Genomic DNA, 15,192 nt, shown 5'->3' with positions numbered 1-15,192 from the left:
GAGACTCATTCAACCAAGGTTTAAGCTGGTGAAGGGAGGTGGACGCACCTTTAACTCTCAAGGTCCCTGCGCCTGGAGTGCACTGCTACCTTGTATTAGACTAATTGATGCACCTTCAAAGTTCAAGAAGGACCTGAAAACAAACTCATCTCTTCAATCTCTCGCCTGATTAACCTTACACTGCTCCTCTGGTCCGCTTCCTTGACTTTTCGAGCTTCGCCCCTGGTTCTTCTTAGCATCTTGCCATGCATCTTCTGGTCTGATTGTTTGTCTCTCTCTGTTGTTTGTGTGCCCCGAGGCCTGCGGGCATGCGGCGCGATGGACTAAAAAGTTTAAATAAATAAACTCTGCATCATGTGGTGAGAGTCTGATTCATACCAGAGAATTCCCTAATCACCCCATAGTGAAATCTACTGTAAAGCAGGGGATGGGGACTGACCACTAGGTTTGTGCTCGTTATTATCTTGTTAAATCATTACATAATTCAAACATGTAGGTTTTGTCTGGGAGGGCTCTGTGAGAAACCTGAGGGTATTCTCCCAAGTAGACCTCGGGAATCCCTTATTCAGGTGGTCAGGGAAGGGCTAGAGCTCACAGATCCCAATCCTGGGGCGGACGAGCGAGATAGGAGAGCCTGAGGTTGTGCTCGGCGGAATACCCCAGGTGAGGCACTGTATTAAACCGGGGACAAAGGAGAGGAGGACGAAAGCTTTTGTAGGCTGTACCACCTCTACCTCCCTTCCACCCAATAACTCTCCCTTGCACAAATACAACAACCCCTCCGTATATGGTAAGTCCCATAGAACCCAAACCCTGCAGCACTAGGCAACTACATATCCCAGAATCCCTGTTTTCCGGTTACATACCCAAACTCCCAATCTGTTGTGACAAAACACTACCCTTCCCACGATCTCCACTATTCAATTCACAAACCCTTCAAAGCTCACCTTTCCGAGTTAACCAACCACCCCCTTTCTTATGACACTTTTTCCCCATCCTACCCCGTAGGATACTTAGATAATCTACCTCCACCCTTTTTCAACACAAACACTTTCTCACACAGTGGCAGAAAATGGACTAACAACAAAGCCGTTTACCTGATGTGTCCCAACACAAGGGTCAGGCAGGGGTAGGCAATTGACCATAACTACACACTTGATGACCATTTACCTTCCCCACAGGGATAAAATGCAGAGCGCGAGAGCATACTTTGAGCAAGGACAAATGCATGAGGAACAGCTATTCCGGCATGGCAGTTCAAACAAAGAAGAAAGGCGGTGAGACCGGAAAGGACAAGAAGGAGGGAAGTGCCCTTGCTCTTTTCGACCGAGCTCGCAAAGCCTCCGTGAAAGGAATCATATGACCGGGAACTACAGCTGACGTGTGGTGTAACAGATGGCAATGGTGCACAGGACCCTCCCACACTGATAACCAAGTTGGGGAGACATACTTGCTACCATGGTACTGTTCTTGAGTTCAGAGACAAGAAACGACAATGAGGTCAACAGAGCCGGTGAGTCGGAGGGTGAACCGATAGATAACTGGGCTGTGTTGAGCGAAGGGTGCAAAAGGCAACTTGTTCTGAACAAAGAACTTGTGTACTACTGAACTTTTAAAATCATGGGAAAGACCAGCTGCAGAGTGGTCCGGTGCCACATGAGCATCCATTCGAAAGATTCTGGCAGGCCCCCTTTACTTGTGAATAATATAGTAAAACAAGGCCATAGTAAAGGCAGACATACAGAGTTAAGGTGATCATACGAGGATTGAGGCAAAATCCCTTGTACAACCGAAAGTCCTTAACACAGTGGCAAAGTTGTGACAGTGTGAAACAGGCATGTGCGCCCGGCTGAGGGAAAACGCTGCATGAACGATAAATGTGGAAAGCATGACTGGGGGCTCGGAAACGAAGGGAGGTGAGCAAGGCATCACAAATAAATGAACTGTGTTAAACTGGCAAATGTGAACCCAGCTGAGGGATGTCCACAAGGAACGGTTGTTTTAAAAGACAATAAGACTTTGACTGTTACCAGTTGCTGAGATCAAGAACCGAAGGCTGTAGTGAACCCGTCTGAGGGCAGCAGCGGCTACAAAAAGCATTGGAGCCCGGTTGAGGCGGATCCACGGGTTAAAGGAAATCACCCGACGGGAAGATTACTGAAAGGAACTTTTTGTTTGTTGTTAATAGTACATCAGGTCCTCTGAGGAAAGAGACTTGCTGTAAAAGAGACCTGATCCCAAAACTGTAAGCTTGTGCTGAAGAAGCCCAGGAGTGTGCTGTTGCTTGAGAGTCGCGCCTTGTCCCATGCTAAAAACCGCGTGGAAGGGAGACCACAGTTATACCATCCTGACTTCTCATTTGTGAACACTTCTTTCTTTTCTGATGAACACTATCCCACACTATTTTGTTATTAGGGTAAGGATTGTCAGTCTTTTTTTTTTAGTATAGGCCCTTTTTATTTGACTAGGTGCCACTAGGACTGCCTTATTAATATTTGATGGTCGTAGCTTTCTCCCACCTTAGATTTAGGTTTAGATTAGGCATTTTCCTCACCCATTTATACAGTTTAATAAACACCCATGAACAGTGATCACTTGTGTCTGTCTTTACTGTTGCCACCATGAGTTCCTTACAGCTCATACAAATTAAGTTTCCTTTTTTGAGATTATTCAATTGTAAACTCTGTTTGGGTTTCAAAGTTGTATGTTTTATTTTGCATGTAATCTGAAGGACAGAAGACCATTAGATTTCCTTGGGATCATCCAGTGTGTATAAGGGAAACAGACAATAATAATTCACAGCTCTACTGTACGTCTACTGATTTCGAGACTGTATAATTACCAATAATAATGCCTGGTACCTCTCTTTCTTTTAACAGACAATGGGGCCATTACCAAAAGAAAGAGCCTGCAAATGAACCCTGGAAAATGCACGTACTGCGAGCAAAGCTTTAGTGAGCATTCCCAACTCCTGATACATTTGAGAATCCACAAGAAGGAGAAAGTATTTACCTGCGGCATCTGTAGAGAGGACTTCAATAATAGATCCTGTCTAATCATTCACAAGAGAACCCACACAGCTGACGGACCCTATAAGTGCACAGAGTGTGATGCAACGTTCCCTCTGAAGTCAACTCTGAACCAGCATCACATGCTTCATACCGGGGAAAAGATCTCTGAGTGCACTGAAGAGAGATTATACCCATGTACTGAGTGTGAGAAAAGCTTCACTCAGAGCACGTCGCTGTACCAGCATCAGAAGATCCATACAAGAGAACGACCTTACCAGTGTACGGAGTGTGGGAAAAGCTTCACTCTGAGGTCAAATCTACACCAGCATCAGAAGATCCATTCTACTGAGCGACCGTACCAGTGTACAGAGTGTGAAAAATGTTTCATTCGGAGCTCTGCATTGTACCAGCATCGGAAGATCCACACTAGTGACCGAGCATACTCGTGTACCGAGTGTGGGAAAAGCTTCACTCTGAGGTCACACCTGAACACCCATCAGAAGATCCATTCTGGGGGGCAAACATACAAGTGTATGGAGTGTGAAAAATGTTTCAGTATAAAGGCACATCTTCAGCAACATCTGAGAATCCATACAAAAGAGATGCCCTATGAATGCACAGTGTGTGAGAAAAGATTCAGCCGCCTCTCTACTCTGAAAAACCATGCTAGGATCCATACTGGGGAGAAGCCCTATAAGTGCACAGAGTGCAATAAAGAATTCAGTGTCTCATCATCTCTCAGTAATCATCGAAGGATCCATACAGGAGAGAAGCCCTATAAGTGCACAGAGTGCAAGAAAAGTTTCAGTCTGTCTTCCGCTCTAATGAAGCACAGAAGGATGCATACAGGGGAGAAGCCCTATGAATGCATAGAGTGCAATAAACCTTTTAATGACTCCTCATCTCTGATCAGGCATCGAAGGACCCATACAGGGGAAAAGCCCTATGAGTGCACAATGTGCAAGAAAAGCTTCAGTCAGTCCACAACTCTCATCAAGCACAGAAGGATGCATGCAGGGGAGTAGCCCTATGAGTGGAAAGAGTGCATGGACACGTTTGTAGGCTCATCATCTCTAAAGGGCATTGAAGGGCTGACACAGGGAAAAAGCCCTTTGAGGGCACAAATTGCAAGAAAAGCATCAGCCAGTCCTCGGCTCTACTCACGCACAGAACGATGCATACAGGGGAGAAGCCCTATGAATGCACAGAGTGCATGAAAACCTTTATTGAATCCTCCCTCATCTCTGATCAGGCATCAAAGGAAAAGCCACATCAGTGCACAGAGAGAAAAGCTTTGTTGACTCCTCATTTCTAATCATGCATCAAATCATTCATACCGGGGGCGGAGGGGAAGCCTTCTAGTTGCACAGAACATACGCATGTGACAACAGAGCAAAAATAAGTGTGTATCATAGGTTCCGCACAAAGGAAATACTGCAACAATGCATGGAGTGTGTAGTTCACATGTGTAAAGCCGGCAGAAGATCCATTCTCACAACAAGCCCCACGGAGTGCATGTAGTGCTGGAAGTACTTGACCCCTTAAGTGTTCAAACTCTGAAAAGCCCCTTAGACACTTTCAGGTGGAGCAAAGGTGCGAAGAGGCTCATAACTGTCCAGCCCACTCACACAGATTAGGAAATGTCCATATGGAGAGGGAGAGGGAGAACGAGAGGGAGAGGGGGAGAGAGAGAACGAACAAACGTATATTGTTTTTGTCAGTGAAAAGGCTTTATGGGTAATCTGCTCTAATAACTGCTCTAATAACCGTTGAAATTATTGGAAAAAATTAAATCCTAACTTAAGCACATTCCACAAGGTTAAGGTCTACATATACAGCACATTCACAGTAGATTTGTCATGTTTTTAATGCTTACCTCCCGTCAAGTCATCTGCTTAATGTCACTTAACAAAAGAAAAACTTTCCAGGTTATGTGATGTCATCAGTGATGTATTGTATTGTACTTGTCATTTGTGTAGTGTAATTTTACCATTATTATAGTTTCATATAGTTAGTGGGAACCTCCTCGGACGACCGAACTCCAGTGTGTTGGAGGTCATGGAGTACGATTAGAGTGCATGTGTTCACTTGGCCAAAAAAGGCTTAGCTGGGCTATTCAGGCTCCGGTAGAGAAGCAACCCATGCGGTCAGGCATGTGAATGGGTGCTGAGAGGAGCAGGATGGCGCTGGTACTAGAGACTCATTATGTGTTCAGCGTGCCCAAATTTCTCGTAGATCTTCACTGCAATATGCTGCAAGAGGTGTTCAGGCGTAGTCTTGTGTGAGTAGGCAGAGAATTATGTGAACAGCACAACCACATTTTTTCATAGTCATTGCTTTATACTGATGTGTGGATAGCCATGCTTGCAGCCAGTGGAGTGTTGTATTATACATACCTTGCCACCATTGATCGTGTTTTGTTGTTAGGGTGCCCGCTCTTGTACTTGGCTTCTTCTTTCGGTTCTTGCAGCTGTGATACAAACAGTTAGCAGCAGCAACAAGTCTTTTCTCCAACAATTTGCCACAGGAGGGGTATGGGTTGTGCTTCCAGGTTCTTCTAGGTGGGTCGGGTGGCAAATCTACCCAGATTCCCTCACCACCTTCCGCAAAACACTGAAAACTACCCTCTTCACATAAGGACCGACACATCAGCACGAATATTTATCATATATGTTGTAATATACGACCAAATGCAATATTTGTAACAACAGTATGATTTCTTGTACTATTCATAATGTGTCAACAATCGCTATCATGTGTACCATGTAACTAAGTTATTGCAAGTAACAGCGCCTCAATGCCCCTGGGCTGCTTGCGCGCTATATAAATATAAATAAATACATTTTAAAAAAGATATCGAATGCTTGCTGATCATTTGAAGGGGGCACTTTTACCAACGGCTGCCCATCATATTGTTCATATTTGTGCAATATCTGCCCGCCCCCCCATTCCTTCCTGATTGATGTTGAGCTAGCTATTGATTTCCCCACTGTGGTGTTGTGCAGGGGACCCCAACTTGGCCTGCTGGTTTGGGTAGTGGCCATGGCAGCCCGACTTCCCATTAATTCCCTGCAGTGCATCCAATCTGTATGATTGTGATGGCTGTGGTGGTAGTTCTATCACACCACTGTACTTCTACCATTATTCTTGTTATTTGCCCGTCTTTCGTACATGCCTGGTGCAGCCATTGATCAATCTTGTGACATAACATATGAGTGCTGTTATTCAGCCTTTGGTGCTTGAGGGGAAGCAGGGTCATGATAGGTGTATGATAGTGTGTGATCCAGGCCGCTGTGAACACAGCCGGCACAGTCAGGTGTTTGGAGGTCGGTGACACCACTAACACAGCCAGAACTGCCTGGGGAGACTGTTCATATACTCAGGATTTGGAGTTTTAGGGGGTTTCAGGATAATTTGGTAAATAGCCAGGTTTTGAGGACTTTTTTGAAGAAGTGGATGATTTTGTTCTGAAGGAACTTGGGTCCCGTATTGTGGAGGGCTCGATGGGTGATGCATATGGCTCTAAAGGTTGCTCTTAGACCAACTGGGAGCCAGTGAAAAATTGGTAATGTGTTCTCTGGGCGAGAGAGCAAGGCGCCGTCTGGCTGCTGCGTTTTGATACGTTGAAGTTTCCTGAGCTGGCGTAGTCCAGGTAGGGGATGATAATGGTCGGTATTGCTGAGACTCTTTGTGTGTAAGAGAGGTAAGGAAAGATTTGTTTTAGGATATGCAGGTGGAAATGGCAGGTTCTGGATATGGGTTTGATGTGCTTTGAGAGGGATAGGTCTGCGTCCATGGTGTATCCAAGATATTTGATCGAGCAGGAATCAGCAGGTGGGGCTCTAAGGGCAGCCGGCCACAGTAAAGGTTGGGGCATCAGAGCAGTTTTGCTGCATATTGGGATCTCTGATTTGCCCGGGTTGAGGATTAGGTGGTTGTTATTCATCCAATGGTTGATGTCCAAGAGACAAGAGACGAGGTCGGAAGGTGGGGAGGCTTGGATTTTGGGGATTTTGAAAATGATCTGTGTATCGGCTGTGTAGTTGTAGCAGGTAAGGTGTGAGTGGATGAGTGCTTGTAGTGGGCTTAGGTAGAGGTTAAAAAGGAGAGGTGAAAGGGAGGCTCCTTGCAGCACCTCTTTTGTGACTGGGCGCGGGGTCTGAGGAGAAAGGAGAACCATTTGTGACCGATTGGAAATAAAGGAGGTGATCCAATTGAGGCCGGAGTCTTTGAGCCCTAGGGTGAGGAGCCTGTTCCTCAGTATTGTGCGGTCGATTGTATCAAAGGCCGCAGATAGACCCAGGATGATGAGTGCAGCACACCCTTCTGAGTAGGCAGTTATTTTTAGGTCGTCCCAGATGGAGACCACAGAAGATTCCATTCCACACAGGGGTCTGAACCCTGACTGGGCTGGGTTGAGGAGACTATTGGCTTCTGTGAAAAGGCCAAGTTTATTATATGCTGCATGGTCCGTTAGTATGGATATGAAGCAGGTATTGGAGATTGGGTGGTAGCTTGATGTAGTTAGTGGGTCGAGACTGTTTTTTTTTAGAAACAGTTCGACATGAGAGGTTTTGAAAGGCTCTGGGAAATGCCTGATGCGAGTGAGTAATTTACAAGGGATCGGGCTACACTGCCAGCATAGGTGGAGGTAAGGATCTTTTTTTAGAACATTCATGGGAAAAGGTCTTCAGGCGAGCACAAGGGTCAGCTAAGTGCTAGTAGGTTGCCGAAATCAGTCTGGGAGAGAGGGGTGAAAGAAAACGAAGTATGTCGGGAGGGTGAGTAAGGGTTCATGATTGTGGAGGGTCCGGGCGTCGTTGGCGGTTCAGAGCTAGGTTTGTGGTTATGGTCTGGTGCCTTTCAAGCGCAACTTATGAAAGTGGGTGGAAAGCTCATCGCAGCAAGCTTTTGAGTTCGGAGGGGGGCTAGGCAGCTGTGGGAATTGAATTCCCCATGACTTTTGTGCACAGATTTTTGGAGTTGGAGATTTGTTTGCTTTTTTTTTGATTTCATACAAGTTTGCCCTGTTCACTCTTGCAAGGGCCGTTTGCTAAGAGGGGTGGGGTGGTCCTCCAGGCTTGCTCTAAGCGATGCTTGAGGGTTTTAAGAGCTTTGTGGGACAGGGGGTACCACTTTTGGTTTGGGGTCGATGGTTGGGAGGGGTGACAGGATGGTGTGATGGGCATCATAGCTTCGCAGAGCCATTGGTAGAAGAGATTGATGGAGGGGTGTCCTTACTTGCGTGAGAGAGCTGAAAGTGCATGAAGTATGGAATTGGCCGGTTCTGGATTGACCATGAGTTTATTCCATAGGGGTTGGGAGAGGCCAGGGTAGTTGAGAGATTGATTGGTGGGAGGGGGGAAGGTATTGAAGTGAGAAAGAGATAGCGTGATGATCTGCCCAGATGAGTGGGTGAGGCGTGAGTGGGGCGACTTGGCCAGATGTGCAGAAAAGTGCATATAGGGTGTGTCCTGCAATGTGGGTCGGTGTGAGATAAATTGTGACAGGCTGAGAGCTTCCAGTTTTTTGGTGCAGTAGCGGATCATATGGTTGGCGGGGACAGCAAACCAGATGTTGAAATCTCCTAACATAGTTACTGCAGGGTGCTGGATCAGTGTGGGTGAGAGGGAGATACAGAGGCGGCAAAGTGTTGGCCGTAGCCGGGTGACCTTTATAGGAGAAGGAGGCTATGGGTGACTGAAGGTCTGAGGCGGAACTTAGCAAAAAAGGATTTGCATTTGGTTTGCCAGGAAGACTTTCCATGGAAATTACTGACATGTGTTTTTTGTGTAGGATGGCTAGGCTCCCCGCTCTGCTGCGCCTGTTGTGTACGAGCAGGGTGTCGTCCGGAGGGAAGGCTTTGTGTGCAATGAGGTTTAAATCATTGTTAAACCAGGTTTCAGTGATGAATAGGAAGTCTAGATTTTCAGTGGATACGAGTTCAAAAATGTTTTTATTTTTTGCAAGCCATCTAGCGTTCATGAGTATGCAGTGTAGAAGAAGAGAGCTTTGCTGTGGGGTAGGCATTGAGCGATGGAACTGCTTGTGCTTGGGGGCGGAGGAGCCTGGTTGACTGAGTGTAATTTAGAAGGTTCAGGAGGGGGTAGGTTTAGGGGGATATTTTTCAGGCAAGGGTGTTTTGGAGGGGACGTGAAAAGGGCTAGGACAGGGCTGGCAGTGGGCGGGGAAAGTTCTAGAGAGTAGGGTTGGTGTGCAGAAGGTGACCCGGTGAGAGCAATGTGTAGCTGGCAGTTTACCTGCAGTGCAGTCTTAGTGGTTTGCAGGGTGCTTAAGGGGCACAGGGGTATACAGGAGTGTAGGAGGGTTTTCGGACTTGGTTGTGTTGGGCATGGCGGCGCATGCTGCACTGTGGGAGGGCAAGTGTGAGTTAGTTGTCTGCAGGGGTGGGGTGGAGGGCGGTGAGTTGGAACCCGAGGGGTGGTGCACCATTGCCATTGGAAGGGGTGAGCGTCACGGTGGGTGGGAGGTTTATAGTGCTAGATGCACAATGGGCTGTAGAGATGTGTTTCTCCAGCATGGGGTCTGGCATGGATTCACATGCTCATGAATATTCCCCGTCGTCAGGCTGGGAATCCTCGGTAAAGAAAAAATCAGTATCAGTTTCGTTTCTGATCTGTCTTTCTTATTAGTAACCAATCACTGGTCTCTGAGTCATACTGCCCCCAGCTAATGACTGCCCCCCTGGCAGCCATCCTCAGATTTTTACTGCACGTTCAAGTGCTGGGAGTCCTCGTGCTATAGCTCTCGAGCTTTTACTGCATTTAGTGCTTTTTCAAAGAGATTTATCTAATTTTTCGGTTTAATCGAGCCTCAAGCTCCACCGTTTCTACTTCCGATCAACAGGGACCCGTTTCGGAGTTATCTACGCCCCTCAAGGGTGAAGTTTTCATCGAGTTACGCTTCTTGGAGGATTCCAGAAGTTTCTGAGGCCTACCTCGCGGACGAGAAGAACACTGCGCAGGAGAAGGAAGCTCAACTCCTGGCAAACTGTTCAGGATCTGCCCTGGATGCAACCTACAAAATGTGTTCAAGGAGGATGAGCATTCGAAATGCCTTTACTGCCTCCACGAGGACAAAACGCACGTGGAGAAGGACTGTGCGTTTTGCATGAACATGTCGGATCGGACTATGAGGGATAGTCAGACCCATCCCTCCAACTGGCTGGAAGGCAAGAGCCCAGCAGGTGAGAAGAAGAAGAAGTCTGAGCAGTCTTCTAAGTCCTGTGAGGGCACCCCGGCGACGGGGGCCCAACAGAAGGCAAAGCACCGCAAGTCAGCGTGCACAGGGAGCGCCGACCGGTCAGGCTCCTCGGCTGCCAGGCAGGGCGCACCTTCACTGACGCCATCAACCGCGAGCCAGTGCTCTGGCTCAGGGAAGAGAAAATCCGAGAACCCGGCTAAGCTTCTGGAGAGGCCCCGGTTGATCTCGAAGGATCAGGCCAAATTGGAACGAGGCGGTGACCCCCCCTAAGGTGAAGGCCTCAAGCGTGCCCAAGGTGGTGAAGGCCTTGATCCCGGCCAAGGCCTCGATTGAGGGAGTCGCTGCGGCTCTGGCGAAGCCTGTGGAGGCTATCCCAGTGGAGGCGACCTCGGGGCCCAGAGTTTCCCTGCCTCCGCGGAGGGAATCCTCTTTTAAGCCCGTCGAGAAGACCCCTGTGAAGACCCCGGTGGAAAAAGAGGGGAGGGGGCGATAACCGTGAAAGACACGGACACAACCTCCAAGGAGGAACTGACCGAGAATTTGGAAGAGGCCTGGTCCCACGGGAGGGATCCCGACGAGGGGGGACGACAAGAGCGAGGGTGGCGACGACGAGGTTCCCGTGGAGGAGGACCAACCGTTGCTCCCGGCACGCCCGTCACAACCCGAGCCACAAGACAACTGGGCGGCCATTTTGACGGCAATACAAGCCTTATGCACGGAGATAAGGACGAGACTGCCCCTACCCCTGACGGACAACCCAACTGAACCGGGTCCATCGGGAAGCCCTCCAAACAAGAGGAGGAAAATTCATCCGGTTCCTCTTTAGCCCTCACGGCCTTCTCAGCCTTTGTCGCCCTCCCCGATCCCGAGGGATGACACGGGAACGGACACAGCCACGATGGGGACGGATGACGACGGCAGCGATGACGGGACTGGCCTCCAGTCTCCCGATTCCTCGGGCGTCTCCTCCCGAAGAAATTGGCTCCTTCCATGCCATGATTGCCAGGGCATCCAAGCTTTTTCAGCTCTGCCCCGAAGAAAAGAAGAAGGAAGGCTTCCTCTACCAACGATGCAAGGCCAAGAGGAAGACGGTCCTCGCGGTGCCATTGCTGGATGACATCTGGGACGAGGGTCTTGCCCTCCTGAAGAACCTGTCCACGACGCCTGCCAAAAGCCAGACGGCACCCCTTTGTGCCTGAGGGCGCAACCAAGCCCGGATTCGGTCGTCTCGGCAGCGTCCAAGAAGAAGGCGGAGGGGCCTTCGGCTTCAACTTCCCCACCAGACGGCGAGGGAAAGGAACTAGATGCCATGGGACGACAAGTCATCTTGTTGGCGGCGACGACGATTAAGGCAGCCAACGCCCTAGCGATTGTGGCCCGTTATGACAGGGAGTTACGATAAGAGGGCAGAGGCCCTGGCAATCCTACAGGAGGGTGAGGTGGCGTCGGACCACGCCATAACTATGGCCATGGACATTGCGGACACCGGTTTCCGCCAGTTGGGCAACTGTGTTTGCCTTCGAAGGCGGGGGTGGCTCAAGGCGACGGATTTCCGCCAGGACGTGCAAGCCAAGGTTTTGGACATGCCCTTCGATGGGAACAATCTGTTCGGAAAGACAGTGGATGGGTCGCTGCAGGCCATCAAGACCGACACAGAGATGGCTCGGGCCTTGGGAGTTCTGCAGCACAGCGGCCGCCCTTTCGGAGCTCCGGAGGCAAGCAAGGTGCCTCCAAAGGATTCGGCAGCGGCTCCTTGACCTACTGTCAAGCGGCCCGCTCCTCGTCGCAAGAAGCCTGCAGGGGACGAGGCAAGTAAGGTGGATCTTGCCGCCGTCGCCAGGGAGGCCAAAGAGGCAAGGCTGCTTCCAAGCAAGACTGAACCGGCCGTTGCGTAGGGCCCCCACCGAAGCACCCCGGTGGGAGGCCGCCTGACGAAGTTTGTCAGCGTGTGGGAGTCCATCTCCACCGACAGTTGGGTGCTGGACGCCCTGGCCCACGGGCACACTCTGGAATTTCTGAAGAAGTGCCCCCGAATTGGAATTCCCGAGGTTGGAATAGGGTTGGCAGGGTGGTTGTGAAGAAACAACGCCCATATGCACACGAGCGACAAGAGTTGCATTGGTAAATTTTGTTCCACAAGCATAAAGACAGCTCAAAAACTGCATTTCTGCCTCTGTGTGCTTTATACCAACCCCAAAGTGGTGACAAGTGGTGGCATCGGTGGGATTAAGGAGCGAACACCATGTTAGCCCTTCTAAAAGCACTAACGGAACGACAACAGCAACTGTAGGAGGCACTACAACTACAGAGTCAACAGGCTCACACAGATAGGCAAACATTACAACGGGCACTGCAGGTGCAAACGGCACAGCTATTGATGCGAATAATGTCAGGAGGCAGGCCAAAGTACCTGCCACAGTGTTGCAGAAATATGTACTGGGGGAGAACCAGGCTCACTTCTTTGTACATTTTGAGCAAGTAGCAAGGAACGCCCAGTGGCCTCAAGAACAATGGCGCCACTATACTGCACTCTTGATGACAGGGTGATGCAGAGTGCCCATCAGGTGGGGGACACTAATTATGTCGATATGAAGAAAGTAGTCTTGGGGAGACTTTCTCAATGAAGAAAATTATTGAGTGAAGTTCTGAGACACTAAATTGTTACCAAATGAGACACGCCGGCAATTGTACTACAGGGTGAAGGAATTGGCAGATAAAGGGCTCCAGACAGCAACCACAACTGCCAACGAAATGGCTGAGAGAATCATCCTGCAACAATGTGTAGAGGCTTCACCCATTCCCGTTCAGAGACAACGCCATCAGCCTAACTTGGCACACGCCGTCAATATCGCCTCTATCAGAAGGCTGGACAGGGAAGTATGGTGCCATTCGATCCACCTAGTCAGGTCCTGGGAGCAACTCCCAGAACCCTCATCCATCCTAGAATTGGAAGAGGGTGTACTAGGGCAGCTCGAAGACCTTAGGGAGAAGGGGGAATCCTGAGCCCGGTGAATGGGGTACTCCCGAAGAATCTGCAATGCAGAGAATGGGGCCATGTTTCCAGGCTGTGTCCCAAGGAGCGTAAAACAGAGCCTATGGAGATCGGATTGTACCCGGGTGGGGAGGTCCCAGGAAGGTCCTCGGCCTACCCCAAAACTACAGTATCGCTATGCATGTGAGGCGGAAGTAGACAGGATCCCCACAAGGGGTCTGCTAGACTACAGGAGTTTGCAGACCGGAGTCAGTGCACACTTGGTAGGTGGAATGAAAGAACAGGGAGAATGGATACCGATCTGGTGTGTGCATAGGGATGTGAGAGCGTATACTACCAAGGATATCCGGGTTAAACTGGTGGGGAACAATTACAGGTAAGAGCAGTCGTGCTACCTGTGCTCCTGAACCTCTGGTGGTAGGGTCAGATGTGACCATAATGCCTAAAATCATACACAACCTAGGAGGAAAGTTGACTGGATAACGCCCCCTTTCAAGGAGAATACATCGATTCACTGCAAGGACGATCTAGCAAGAGTCGGGCTGAGAAAAGGGAGATGCAGAAACGGTGGCATGAGAAAGTCAGGATGCCAGTCACAGTCACTTACAGAATGCCCGGGTGGCTGCACGGGAAGAGAGGAAAGGGCAAGGACCATACTTTACCCAGGAAAAGGAGTTATGGTTATACTACCGGGTGGTTCCTCAGCCCACTAAAGAGTCTCTCAAACAGCTACTGGTACCCACGAAATGTCAGTCTACAATTTTGGGGGTAGCTCATGTCCAAGTGGGAGAGGGTCATCTAGGATCAGAGAAAACGCTACAGAAGATTCTAGCCCGGTTCTTATGGTCAGGGATTTATGGACAGAGCAACCGGTTCTGCAAAGTGTGGTGAATGTCAAAAGAAAAACAGAGCTAACATACCTAAAGCACCCCTGCAGACAAGATTAATGTGTTTCGGGGTAACTACATTGAGTGTGCGCTGAGACTGGACATTTATTGAAATATTCTAACCAGGATAATAGGAATAAGTCAGCTGCGGTTAGAGTGGAAGTTAGAGGCTACCCCAGCCAATTACACTTGAAATAGAGGAAAAAACTGTTCTACAAGTACGTGCTGTACATTACATTTATTGCAATATTCTAATATAGAGGAAACAGACTCATCCATACAGAGCACAATTAGTGCATGCCATTTATTGGTATGAATGTAATGTCAAACATTTGAGGTTGAGAAAATGCCAACACGTGGTTCGACCTACTAGGTCTTCCTCAGGGCAAAAGTATCACAATCAAATTTCATACTTCAATAAATCAGATTTGACATTTCATAATCTAGACAATTAAAACAAAAAGGGTGGGAGGAAATAGGAGACGAGAAGGGGAGACAATAATAAACAATAGTGATTTTCAATTGCCACTTAATATGTTCACAAACCATATAACAATTCAAAATCATCGATCACATGTTTGACCACAAATTTCTCAAAGTCTTCATTAATCTATTAGTTAAATGGGTCCGATCTACTTAGTAGAGAAAAATTTACCACTTCGAAACTACACCATAGGTAATACTAAACCCCTTAATCATATAGGGCCTCTTAAGTAAGCGAGGACAAAGTTGCCCCTAACTGGCAACTTATGCCCCCTATAAATATATGCAGTTGTGTTGGAGAAGTATCCTCCTGCGTACATATGCTGGTACTCGAAATTAATTGATATGACCAACAGGTCATCCTCATTGACTGTTCCTGAAAGCGGCTCATGCCTTTTTGGCACTTCACTTCTCAAACCCATGATCATTCATGATTCCACTTAAATTAAGGCAGACATGATATTATGTACTTATCAAAAATTACCTGATTCCAGTACTATGTAGGGACTAGTCTGTATTGCTAGAAGTAGAAATATCACTGGCACTTTTGTCAGACCCGAGTGTTAGCCTCATTCCATGAAAGTATTATATGACT

The 15,192-nt window shown here is 48.4% G+C and overlaps 1 protein-coding gene across 1 annotated transcript in view; it reads left to right on the top strand.

Annotated features, from left to right (window-relative positions):
* LOC138489456 (zinc finger protein 436-like) overlaps positions 1-6,244 on the top strand; it is a 299,198-nt gene extending 292,954 nt beyond the window's left edge. Inside the window, exon 4 of the mRNA XM_069617178.1 lies at positions 2,880-6,244. Coding sequence (XP_069473279.1) covers positions 2,880-4,036 — 1,157 coding nt within the window. The 3' untranslated portion in view covers positions 4,037-6,244. The remainder of the gene's footprint in view (positions 1-2,879) is intronic.
* Positions 6,245-15,192: the final 8,948 nt, after the last annotated feature.

The sequence above is a fragment of the Ambystoma mexicanum genome, chromosome 9 (genome assembly GCF_040938575.1).
Source record: "Ambystoma mexicanum isolate Mex_15411 chromosome 9, UKY_AmexF1_1, whole genome shotgun sequence".
Classification (NCBI taxonomy): Eukaryota; Metazoa; Chordata; class Amphibia; order Caudata; family Ambystomatidae; genus Ambystoma; species Ambystoma mexicanum.
The sequence above is the reverse complement of the archived record's forward strand: the minus strand, read 5'-3'. Positions and strand labels throughout refer to the sequence as shown.